General features: G+C 40.9%; 1 protein-coding gene across 1 annotated transcript in view; it reads right to left on the reverse strand.

Moving 5' to 3' along the window:
• PLA2G4F (phospholipase A2 group IVF) overlaps positions 1–13,230 on the reverse strand; it is a 218,345-nt gene that overhangs the window by 96,737 nt on the left and 108,378 nt on the right. The window contains exons 7-9 of the mRNA XM_069208777.1: positions 9,985–10,051; positions 3,057–3,205; positions 409–519 (exon numbers count right to left, since the gene is read on the reverse strand). Of these exons, the coding sequence (XP_069064878.1) occupies positions 409–519; positions 3,057–3,205; positions 9,985–10,051 (327 nt within the window). The remainder of the gene's footprint in view (positions 1–408; positions 520–3,056; positions 3,206–9,984; positions 10,052–13,230) is intronic.

Genomic DNA, 13,230 nt, shown 5'->3' on the forward strand with positions numbered 1-13,230 from the left:
GTTTTTTTACTTTATGCAGAAAGTAGAGGTCTTTGGAATTCAACAAGGGGCAAAAGTGAAAAATCAGGCAAGAGGATGAACAATATATGTGACCAAATGAATTCCTGGGACGAGCATGGATGAAGCAGAGGGTCACGCATTCCTCTCCCAATAAACATAATCTATGCAGAAAAATGATTGTATTTTTGCAAGAGCCCTATACATAAACTGCACAGGTAGTTCACTGAAATCAACTTGATAGCTGAAAAATGCCATGCAAACCTTGATGTTTGGTATTAGCAAACAAGATTATTCTAAATTGTTTTAGCTGAATTGGGCTTCAATGATACTTGATTCTCAAAAATCATAGTTTCCGTCGTCAATAATTTGGGCCAACATTTCAAAACCAGAAAAAAATAACGCACAAACCTTCCCAAGAGGGACTGTGAAATCCACCTTCTCTCCAACTGGGAGGGATGCTACTTGTAATGATAGCAAATCGCCCTGCTCTGGCTTCTTTAACTCCAGATTCAAGCCTTCCTGGAAAAAAAAAAAAACAACACAAAGTAATCATGAGTTGTTATAGAGGTTTTAAGAAAGATATGGATTAATATGTGCAAGATTCAGAAACAGAACTTGGGAAATGGAAAGGAGTGATACAAAGAGTTTTTCTCTTCCATTTCTTTGAATTTCTCCACTTGACAGAGAGTTTATCAATACTCAGCAATAAATGCCTTCATTAACTTAAACATTATTACAGCTCTGGTCTTTCAATAAGATGGCATTCTACAAGTGTGTATATTTTTTGTCTTATACTATAGAGGATTGGTTCTAAACCTATGGTGCACAGTATCTACTGAGGGTGTCAGAGACTGGTTAAAAAAAACAAATAATATTAGAAGATTAATAAAGTATAGCTACATGAAAAAGCAAAATTGAAAAATTTAAATTTTAAAACACTACAAGTTATAGAATTTGAAAATAGAGGCTAAGAATTGAGTTGGTACCCTTAGCTTAATTTGTGAGAGCAGAGCAAGTTCAGCAAACAGATTCTAGTCTGAGCAACTGGTGGCCTAAAGTGAAGCAATTGTATTCGCTGAAAAAAAGAGAGGACGGGATAATAGGAAATAAGACAAAACAGCAAATAAAACAGAGTAGAAAATAGTAGCAAATATTGCATTGTCTTTTAGGAATCAAAACAAATTTGAAAAGCTCCAGTCTTCCTACTGAATTTTAAATTTCAATTTTTGCGTGCTGAGTGAATGAAATATAGTATTTCATAATTTTGAGTATTTGTTTGATGTATATTTGTTGGTGTATTTTGGTGTATTATTTCAGGTTCAGTGATTAAGTGGGCCTCATTGCCATTTCAAAACAGACTTTGAGGACAGACAGACTACATAATGTGTCTAGTTGTGTTATCATGGTTGGCTGTGAAACTAATTACATTACATTATTTTTGTCGTTTTGCTGTCAATGAACGTAACAGTACTTCACTTGCTAGTTTGCTACATTCTATTTTAAGACTGCAGATTTCCAATGCACCCTAGTTTTCTGAATGCACTGCCTTCTTGCTTTCTGTGACAGGTTATACATTTTTTTCCTTCATCTCTTATTCCTCCGATTTCCCTAATTCATCTTCCTCTCATTTATGTACAAACTTCTCCCCTTCAGTTTCTGGTATCATTGCCCAATCACTCTGAATTTGCAAGCAAATGCTTCAAATGTAAGTTTTAAACTCATAAAGTCACTAACTTTAATGAATACGTAAATGATTCAGTTTCACAATTGTTTACTTCAGATAATATAGCCAAACATGCAAAGCCGAGAGGCCCAAGATCCAGAGATGTGCTGGCTGGCACCCTCCATCATACCTGAGTATCGGGATGTATTAGCACTGGGTTCTGAGAAATGAGTTAATAGTTGTTTTACACTTTTATGTTACCACTGATTTCAGCAATTGTCTGTGGGCCTAAGAAAAGCAAATCTCTTAAAAAATAATCAATGTTGTTTTGAGACTGATTCTTCTTATTCTAAGGAGCTCCTATACCCACTGACCAGACAAGAAGGTGCTCACAAAAAGATAAAGCAAGAATGCAAGACCTACTAAATCATGGTAAAGTAAAAGAAAAAAAACATTTATTTCTAAAGGCTGGTATTATCTCACTGTTGCCATACAAAATACAGATTGATAAGATTTTTTTGGTACATCTTGACAGCCAGAATGAGTAGAAGAGGACATACATGTAGATAAAGATCTCTGACTCTGGGAGGAATTATTTTTAAGAAACTTTCAATATGTTAAGAAGCTTCACTGATGAGATGATGGCCACCTGAGTTAAAGCAGTCACCTAACTTTAGTGATGTCAATAGAATATTCTTTGGAAACAGATTTTCACTGTAGGGAGGATACAGGAGCGTCTGTCAGGAGATTTCTCACTCAATTGGAATAGCCTGACAAACAAGCAATTGTGTTGGAAGTGAAGGAATTACCCCAATGGTAGAATGTATTTTAGGATTCTGGGATTGGCACTATAATAGAGCAGCAAGTAAATTCTGTAAATTACTTTTCTCAAGGATGACTAAATTGAGAAAATGTATTTGTAGCTGAGAAATATAGGGAGTTGTAAAGTGCTATGGCAAGGAAGATCCTACTCCTTAAAACTACAGTATCATTCTTGATGAGCCTCAAAAAAAGGTCTGAAGAGAAAAAAAGGGAGGAGGTGCTGTCTGAACAGGGAATCTAACAAACTTAACTCATACCAGTGCCTTAACCCCTATGCAATACAAGCTGCAGAAGGAAATCTCTGAACAAACATTAACTTGGTAAAAACCAAATAGTCAAAGCTAAATCTAGGAATATTAGCTATACTGACAAGATAAAAAGCATGCAGAAAGACACAGGAAATACAGAAATGAAAAATAACGCATTACTGCTAAAGCTTTGCGTGACAAGCCTAACATTTAAAATAGCTAAGCAAAATATAGAATATACCTATGAAAATTATTGATAAAGTAAACTTGATTTAATGTCCACCTCTTAATTAGGATAAATTACTGAAGAAAGGCCTACATACCTGAAGTGACACTTCCAGTGCAGGATTTAGTTCGCCATCTACATGAAAGACAAAGGGTGTCTTGCCCTCCTCCTCAGATGACTCGCTGTAAGTGACCAGCACTTCTTTCTCATAAGCGCCAGGCATGGACAACTTAAACTGTGCCTTTGCTGAGGGGAGAAGAGAAAAGAAGGTTATACAAATTATAAGTCTGAGTTTGTGCAAAGAGATGATTAATTATTTTAAGATTACTTCATAATGTTATATTAATGTTATATTCTCTTTCTACAGAAAAAACAATATTTGCCATTTTATAGTGGCACTAAAAGTTTCTTAGTTCCAAAGCCGTGCAGCAAGAGTTTTGTACTGTTCGTCTAGTCTATACTCAAGCTTTACTGACAGGCATGTTTGGCCAACAGGGCTACTGCCCTCCAGGCTTGTATGGGGACTGGCATTCGAAAAAGCAGTCTTTGGGGCCCAGACAATTGTCCAGTTTTTGTCCTCTTACTGTAACCAAAGCACATAGATGATGCTTGCATGCCAGTCGGGCCCTTTGTTCACCTTGTTTGGGCCTATTCAGGTACTTGGGGGTGCAAGGGCATAGAGCGATGTATGTTTATTGTGAAATATATGTCTCCTTTGGCATGTGAAGACGTAGCTTCTGGACAGCATAGTATATGAGGATATGCTGGGTAAATAAAATGCTAAAGCGCTTAAGAGTAGCTGCAATATTAGAGAAATACTAGTTACCAGAAAGGCTAGGACAACTGTATTTGCAAGCCTGAAAGAAATATATATATATAAAAGATCTATAATGCAGACAAAATCACAAGGTGACCTAATAAACCTATTATTACCAACTAATATGTTAACCAGTATACATAAATTAAACTATTTAAAACATTACTAGACTACCTAGACAAAGTTCTGCTGTGATGGCATGTTGAAGGCACCATTCTTACTAACTACTCCAATCTCTTTATACCACAATAATAATGAGAAATATTGTGTATTAATAGTGAGTTTAGTTTAGGACACACACAAAGATTACTCCATTGGAGGAAGTATATCAAAGTTAATTATTGTCTCTAGTCCATAACAAAATTACCACACCTGGGCCAAGGGAGCTGCAATGTATTGTTAAGTAGAGAAAGTACATATTTATGAGGAAACACTGAATATTAGAGGAATGCCAACCAACCTAGCATTCCATGCAAAATATATAATAATACAGTTGGTACATTAATAAATGTCAAAACAGTGGTAACACATGATTAAATGTTTTTGATCTGTCACAGGACAAAGGCTTGGAATTCCTGGCAGTGCTAGAAAAAACATGATTATTGGAATGTTCCACTGCAGAACTTTAAAAAAAGAGGGTTTGGATCCTGCAGTCAGAGGCATAAATGGGCCAGCACAAGGCGATGAAAGACTTAAAAGGCTGTATTTGTTTGGCTCTAAAGGGGAATAAGGCAGGCTATAGTGGTAGAGCCCATCGGTGTGCTTAAGAAAGTTACTGATTAATTTAATTCATTTGTGACACTGATCTTTGTATTTGTAATTGGAAGAGTTTTACATAGCGCACAAATGCCTAGAAGGCATTTTGGAACTCAGTACTGATCACAGTGAGAAATTGGGAGCTATTCGTGAGGTGTTACTGGGGAAAACAAGTAACAATGGCAGTGCTGGATTGAAGTAGATCTGCCTGACAGATAAGGCAGAATCTATTCAATTTATGAAGCCTCCTCCATTTTATTTTGTTGCAGATCTGAATGAATTCACCACTCATCAGGGAAACATTGTCCTCTCCCACCACTCTGTTAACCACATTCTTGTTTATTAACTCCTTGGTTCATTGCAGGATCACCCTTTTGTTTCCTGGAAATTGAAATTCAAGATTACAATTTCTGGCTCTAAAAGGACAGACTCTACGATAACCCACTTTTTTCTGGCCAGTCATAACACCTATTGTCCAGCACTTGACCAGGTTAATCTTCCAAACATGGAACATGATGACCTGCAAAGACATGTGCTCTGTTGTCCAGCATTTGGCAGGGGGTGGTGGGTGGGGGCAAGGACTGGACACATGGTGTTGGGGACAACTTCTTGCCTAGCCCTTGTCTATGATACACATTTTCCAATTTTGCGAGTAGAAGTCACAGCTCTCTGATGATATCGTCAGCCTTTAAGATGCTCAGGAATACATCTGGCCAGGTCACGCAAGGGTTTTAATTCCAAATACATAAGTGAGTGATGTTTATCCGGAGAATCAGCAATTCGTTTTCGCTCTTTCAGAAGTAAATTGATTTTCAGAGTCTGGGCCAATAGAAACAAAGAGATAGAGTCACGGTGTTTTGCAATTGTGACCATGGATGTGATAACTGGGAAGGCTAATGGACCATCACCCATTCTGAATTTACTACTTAAGGCATGTAATGGCTCCCCAGCCTGTCTAGGGTTGCCAGTTCGAGGTAGTGTTGCAGCTTGTATGTCTCCAGCCTAGAGTGCATCTTCAGTAATGCCTTCAAGATCATCAGGTCATCTAAGGTCCTATCAGTAATTTCTCTCCTTCGCCAAGTCTTGGAATTTACTGGAGTTTTACATCTCTAAGTTGTTGACATATGCATATGTCAAGTAAGAACTCTTGTTATTTGTAGGTGGGTGGGATCCTCTCTGGCACTGTACAGCTTGCCGGGTGAGACTTGTTTGACAAACACAGTGTATAGACACTGGGATTCTTACAATTCATGATTGGGAGGTGCCTGCAGAGTCTTGCAGGAGAAAGAGGTCCAGGATTCTCAAATAACTTTCCTGATTCCTCCTGTGGCATTAAAGCCTGAGGCTGCTGGATTTCCATCAACTTTACGGTTGAGCTGCACAGAAGTGCTTGTCTCTGGAGTTATCCTTGCGTGTTTTCAAATAGCTGGGGATCGAGAGGTGGTGTCAAGAATATCCAGGTTACCCTAAAGTTAATATTAAGAAAAGTTGATTTGGAGTCAAGGAGCAAGGCATTATTTTTTTGTTATAAACATTTTGAGTATATAAATGTTCTGCATTGTGTTCTGAATGGACTGGAGCAGTGTGATTCTCATTTTTTTATTTGGCCTTAATCAGCCAAGCTTGCAACCCTTCTTGCAGTGGGGAAACATGATGTCTCAGTTTAAACCCCCTGTTCGATGTTTTGCTGGAGCTGACTTCATGAAGCTTTCTGAAAAACAGAGCCACAGTTCAGAAAAACAAGGTGGAACATGGACAGAATAAATCTAAGGAGTCACCCTACACTGAGTTAAACTAGGCTGACTGTACTGCTGATGTAGTGTGTGTAACATATTTGGAATATACAGACAATACAGGAAAAAGAAAAAATAGGCAATGGACTTGGTTACCTTCGATGCCCTGCCGCTGCCTTCTCCCGCCCTGATCTCTCCTGTGTCTGAATGACCATTCAATAGGAGGAACTTGATAGAAGTTGGTTTAGCTCCAGATTACTCTAGTCTTTTCACTGGTTGGTATATGTTTTTAAACTGTTATAATCTAGTTTGATTTTAATCTACTTGATGTCATGTTATGCAGATTTGTAGAGTTCACTATCACACAGCAGGGTATCCTGGCACTGAGCAGGTGTGACTCTAGGTACACCTTGGGCCTAGTGGGACTACTCGAAAAGCCAGGTCTTCAGCTTCTTGCGGAATGCAAGAAGTGAGAAGGAGGCTTCTATGTTTAGCGGCCGGTCGTTCCATGCTTTTGGAGCAATGTAGGAGAAGGCTCCCCTGTCAGATCTGGCTTTTTGTATGATTGGAATTTGTGCAAATAGGAGTCTGAGGTATCTGGAGGGTTTGTGAAAGCAGATATGATTGTTGGGTATGCTAGGCCAGTGTTCGGAAGTGCCTTGAAAGTGTGAGTGAGGAGAATTAATTGTGCTTGTTTGTGTGTGGGGAGCCAGTGGAGATCCTTCAGGTGTGGTGTGATATGAGTGCAGCGTGGGAGGTTGAGAGTGATTCTGGTCGCTGAGTTTTAAATGGTCTGCAGCCTTTTAGTGGGTTTTTTGTTTAATCTCAGCATAGAGGGTGTGCATGTAGTTCAGCTTGCCTGTGACCAGGGCGGGCTTGATGGTTTTCTGAGTGCTGACTAGGAGCCATTTGTAAATCTTCCTCAGCATCAGATGAACTCAAAGAAAGAAGATTTGATTCAACTCTATCTGACATAACTGGGTTTTATACTGGAGTGTTCTCTATCCTTTATGACATGTAATCAGACCTGCCAGAGCTGCTAATTCCCACTTTTTTCCTTCTGACTTTGATGAAACCTCTACTAACTCATCTGCTTCCTCTTCATCTGAATACCTCAGGGCTTAAATTGTAAATAAAAACGTGCCGGTGCCCAAAGCCCTCCTCTTAAACACGCGGCTGCCGCAATTAATTGTGAGAACACAGAATACCAAGGCGGCTTAGTCCTGAAGCCATCTCGGGCCTCTTCAATCCATATTAAGCCATTCCCTGCCCTTCGGCTCACTCTTGCAGCTTTCTGCCCTCTCCCTTTGCGACGCTTTTTCGTTTTTCTCTTCCTCCGTCTTTCCCATATGAGGCTTTTGATCGCAGCAAATTCTTGAGGCAGAAGAATAAGCCCCGGCCCTCAAAAACAAGTGCTGGTGCTCAGCACCAGAAAAGACAAGCATAAATTAAGCACTGGAATACCTACAGATCTATTTATCAGTTATCCAATGTTATTCACTTCTGTTTTCAGTTGCGTATTGTAATTTCCTCTGTAAAACACCTCAACGACTCCCGTTGAGGGAGCGCTATACCAAAATGTTAAATAAATAATATGCTTTGTGCTGCCTCCATTTTGCTGCTCATTTACTCTAAAGGTAGTTTTTATTCTTTCCCGATCTCCTTCCTTCTTATAGCAATGTTATAACAGGGGTTATAATACGTCAGTCTACTTCATATTAAATAAAGGTTGTGATTCGTGTTTCCCCAGAGCCATGGCTGGAACATGCATGCATGTGGTATTTGAATAGCACAACCCTGCAATAAAGCTGTGTTCTGGGAGTAAAGGTGGACACTTCAATGTGATTTAGTATACTTTCAAGAGGTGGGTCTTCATCTCGTTCCTAAATCTGGGCAGGGTTGGGGGGTCCTAGTGGCTACTATGATGATATTCCAGAGTCTAATTTGTGCAAATTATTTTGACACCCTTACCTCTGTCACTTGACCTCAGTCTAATTCTACATGACTCACTCACTGCCTTTAATTCTAAACGGTTGGTGTCTGGCAATTCCTCTAAGTGTATAGATACCAAACCCCAATCTTACTCCAAGAACATTGTATAGGCAGCAGCTGGACGAAGGACTGCACGTTGTAAGGCCTAGGGACACGAAGTGCAATCGGCTATCAGGTCCTCGTAGGTGAGCTGTCTTCCACTTGGGATGTGAAATGCCTGGAACTATCTGACCTTTTGCTATTGTTAAAACACTGGCCCTGAACTCGCACTAATTTTGTTTTATAATTTAATTAATTTTGTCCTGTTACATTTAGTCTCTGCTGCTAGAAGTAAAGTAACCTCTGAGACAAATTCGAAAATGAGTCTGCAGTAGGAATTTGGTTTCAACGTTTATTTGAATTCAAAGAAAAGAAAACATTCTTAACCAAAAGCCGACCTAAAAGGCGCAACAATGGAAGATCTCAAGATCAGTCGCTTGGGTGACTTTCCCTATTTCACTGATGTGCAACAAATTGCATAGTGTGATTCTACCTACACAGTGTCATGGCATCCCCTCTGTATGCTGAGTGCATTTGTTATGCTATCAGCTACTCACTGGTCCTGCACCTAGATCTGTGCGCATTAACTACAACCCATTGTGCACTCGCCGGGTAACTTCCAGCAAATCCAAGGAACTACTCCCGTGTAGCATGAGCGTCCTCCTTGGCATAGACTACTTTACACACATTTATGAACCATGTCATGAAGATGGCAAGTTAATGAACCAGGATTCACCAACTAAGGCTGGATATTGGTGTTCACCATTATTCAGTATCAGGCTGATGTCTCTGGCATGCTGAACAAAGTCAGCTCTTACATTCTACAATGACAACCCTGCGCAAAGCTCTCAAGGAAGTCCTGAAAAAGGCTCCTGTATCTTGAACAGCCTTTGCTAAACCCCAAAAGCTGTCTCTGCTTACAGAACCAACACGGGAAAGCGGAGTACAGGGGATGGGGTTCGTCCATCACAAACGTGACTGCTATCATGTACGCCGTATTACGATTCCATTATATCTTTTGGACATCATAGTTTGGCAGACGGGTCATCCCTCACTCACCTCCCCCCCTCCCCCGGCCCTAATTCTTTTGGAACTTTAGATAGGGAGACATCTACTATCCTTTGTAGGGCCAATCGAGTCCTGTCGTCTATTTCAAATCATTTCCCTGTGTACCTGAATGTGAAGTAACCACAACCGTAAAAAATAAAACCACAAACTAGACATGAAGGCTGGCTGCTGAAGAAATGAAGGACCCCCTTCTGGGATTGTGGATTAGAAATACCGACAACAGTTGGAAACGAGACACACAAAAATTAGGGTATTTTGTGTAATGCAGGGTGCATGTGAAATGAGGTACCTTAGAGGCACCTGTTGGCTACCATGCGCACATTATGGTTATTTTGTCTCTAAGGGCCACTTGGAATAACGTAGCAGCATCACTGTCCCTCAACACGACACCTGAATTCAAATACATATGACACTCACAGGAAAAGACCAGTGCAGAGAACGAAATATATATATGTATTTTGTAAGCAGGATTCAGATAAACTAAACAAAGAGAAATCAGACCCTATTTACACCTTGAAAATTATAGCATTTCTGTTCACAACGTCTAAAGTTCCAACAGTTGCATCTCTTCTGGTGTTGACACTAAAACATTGTGATGGGTCTCTCAAAGATTCACTTACCGTCCTTGTTGTCTGGTGTTCTCGTCACCCCACCAATGGTGCCTTGAACGGACAAGCACGGATGAGCCTGTAATAAAGACAATACTCACAGTTTCAGCTTTAACTGAGCAGCCCTGGTATTTCACCAAATCACACAAGTGGAGTGACACCACAGACCATTAGACTCCTCCCACTTCAGCTCAGGCAACAGGGACTGACATTACACAGGTAATGAATTACACAGGTTTGAATCTTGAACACCGGGTATCTAAGGTTTTTTCCTTAATTGAAAACCCTGATGTTACAACATGTTAGTAAATAGTAATTAATAACAAATACAAACAACAAGATGCCTAATGCAAGTAAACAATTTTTTTTCTACAGAAGTGACAGACTGTACTCCATTTTAAAATATATAAAAATAAGTACTTGTGTATTGGAATTATGCACATATGGGGTGCGTTTAGGGTGCAAATAAAGTGAACAAAATGGAACTTGACAAAAAGACGGCGTATTCCCTACACATTCAGTAGATCTAATTCAAAGACAAGATGTACTCTTTCATCCTGGATCTGGCCAAGGAATAGGTCTAGCTGTAAATTCTTGTGTAAAAGGATTTGCCTTCTGTGAACTACAATTTTCTTGATTTTTCAACGGTTTTAAGACTAAATGTTCATAACAGTTTCCTTTACCAAGAAGAATAACTTTACTTACTAACTTACAATTAGTACTTTCATAATTCCGAATTGCAATAAAATGTGATCAACCTTCCAGTATACGCAAAACTAATATTAAGTTCCCCTGTCAAGACTGGAGATGTTAACATTTGAGTACTCTGTGTAAACCATTAATAACCTCAACACCATCATAAATTACAGTGAAACAACATAATGGGTTCACTTTAGGGTGGTGGAAAATTATCCCAAAATGCATACACATTAGCAACAATAGAGTAAAATGTCCTCTCAATTCCCACCTCCTGTGAAAACAGTGCCTCAAACTTATAAATCACAATAGTACTTCGAGCATTTTAAAATGCTCCACTGCACTTGAAACATCGTTACTCAACTTTTCAATAGGAGTAAGGTGCCCTCGGAGCGAGACCAGCTTAGTTAGTTAGGGTCTGGGAGTCCCTGCATGCTAGGTGTGACATGACGTGGCCGCAGGTGCATTGTGGGCAGAGGTGGTCTGCTTAGCTGCTAATGCAGCTTGCACATCTTGCATCCCCTACTTTTGGTTTTCCAATTGCTGTCCCCACCTGCTCCCGTGCCCACACTCGCAGCCTCTTTGACTTTCAAAGTTTTGTAGACTACGGACATTATGGGCAAGTGCAGGTGGCGGATGGAGCAGACCTGCCAACTCACTCTGTGCCACCGTGTGACACACTATATTTGGCTCCAATCATATGCTCACCTAGTGAGGAGCCAATATCAAATGGTGGAAAGGAAAACCAGCTGAAAACCACTGTAAACCGTGGTCTTCAGCTAGTTTTCGGAGGCTTGGAGCGATCCTTAATAGGTGTGAAAACGCCCCAGGACATCGGCAACAGCCTTTGCAAGTTTTTCCTTCTTCTGGAGGAGGGGGTTTGGGGGCACAGTGGGGGCAAAAGTGCTGCTTAGGCACAAGACCACACCCAATCCAAGGCACCAGCCCCTCCTCACACAGTGAGATTTTTATTCACGTTGGCAGGTTTGTGCGGTGGGATGGTGCTCGGCAGCAGGTGATGATCCAGGTTGGATTGTTCTGCCCTCCACCATGCCCACTTTCCCCCTTCTTTGTGGTTGCTGCTCCGTGCTTGTTGTGCCTGGCCTGCTGCCGCTTCTGGGGAGGGCGAATGTGAGACAGATTATCAATGCTGTCCTCTTCCTGTCTCTGGGGACTGCACTCCAGAGGTGTAAGTGCAGAGGTATGACTGATGCAATGATTGATGAACAGGAGTGCATTTTTGTGCGCCTGGTGTTTTAATCCTGCCTGCTTAACTGGATTGCAGGTATATTGCCCTACCATGATACACCATGTATATTTGGGGAGCCAGTGAGGTGTCAGCCCACTGAGTGTTCCCATTAGCACTAGATCACTATTGACTTCACCTGACCAACTAGCAGACTCAAAAGTGAGGCTGGGATCCAGCGCATGCCTGCAAATCACACTTACCATCTCATGGCCCCGGAGTTGCAGGAGTCATAGAAATCACAGGAATCACATGAGCTGTAGGAACCGCAGGCACATATAAGGTCACAGCCACGGATTAAAAGTTTGAGCCTGGAGGAGTCATGCCATAGGACTGGCCTATCATCAGACGACAGAAGGTCAAAAGCAGCATCCGTTCCCCACAGAGCGAACAGTAATGCATATAAAACTAATGATAAAGTCCAGGTGGGCTTGGCAGAAGCACAAGCAGATGCAGATGTAGGAATTTGAGAACTTCAAGGCAGTTCCCCTTGTGGTTCTTTTGGTACTGCATGTAGTACTTCAAGTAGCCAAGATGATCAGGGAGTCAGGACCTTTTCTCCCGGGTACATTTCCCTTGAATAGCTAAAGGTCTTAAATGGGATGCCCATAGGGAAATTTAGTTTTGTGGACATTGCCCGTGGGAAAGACCTGATAGACTGCACCAAAGCTGCAACAAAGTTGGACTTCTCAAAGGTTGCCAATGAATATTCTGCAGCACGAGACTCACACCAGCAATAATCTCCATCAATGCATCCTCCCACACAAACTGAGCCCTCAATCCAAGCCGTTTTTCCGTCTTCAGTCAAGGAACTTTCCCAAACCCTTAATTCAACATCTTCTCTGACAACCGCTAAAAGCCCTCTTTAGGACTGAATAATGGTTCCCTATTCAACTGTCCCTTAGAGGGCATAAACCCCAGGGAACTCCAACTCTGTGTTAACAGAGTTATAACTGCAAGCCTTGGCAGGAAAGAAAGACTAAAAGAGTCTATTTAAGTTGAGACAGAGAGATCACGCAAAGTGGTGAATCAAGATGACGACACGTAAAATAGCACAGTTGGCAATAAATAACACGCAGCTTGGCTAAGACCTGCAAAAGCTTAATGGAACTCAAGACCATTTGATGAGCATATCCCAGAAAAGTTTGGTAGGAGGGGACAGTTGCTCTGACCTACAGGTTCTAATAAATAAACTGCTTGGTGAGGTTACTGACCTAAGGAAGGAGTTCAAGGAGTTAAAGGAGCTAGGACAAGCAAATGGAAAAAATAAACCCTGTATATGCACACAAAGGTCATATGCTGTGTCCACATATTGT

Source organism: Pleurodeles waltl, chromosome 9 (genome assembly GCF_031143425.1).
Source record: "Pleurodeles waltl isolate 20211129_DDA chromosome 9, aPleWal1.hap1.20221129, whole genome shotgun sequence".
In the NCBI taxonomy this organism is placed as follows: domain Eukaryota; kingdom Metazoa; phylum Chordata; class Amphibia; order Caudata; family Salamandridae; genus Pleurodeles; species Pleurodeles waltl.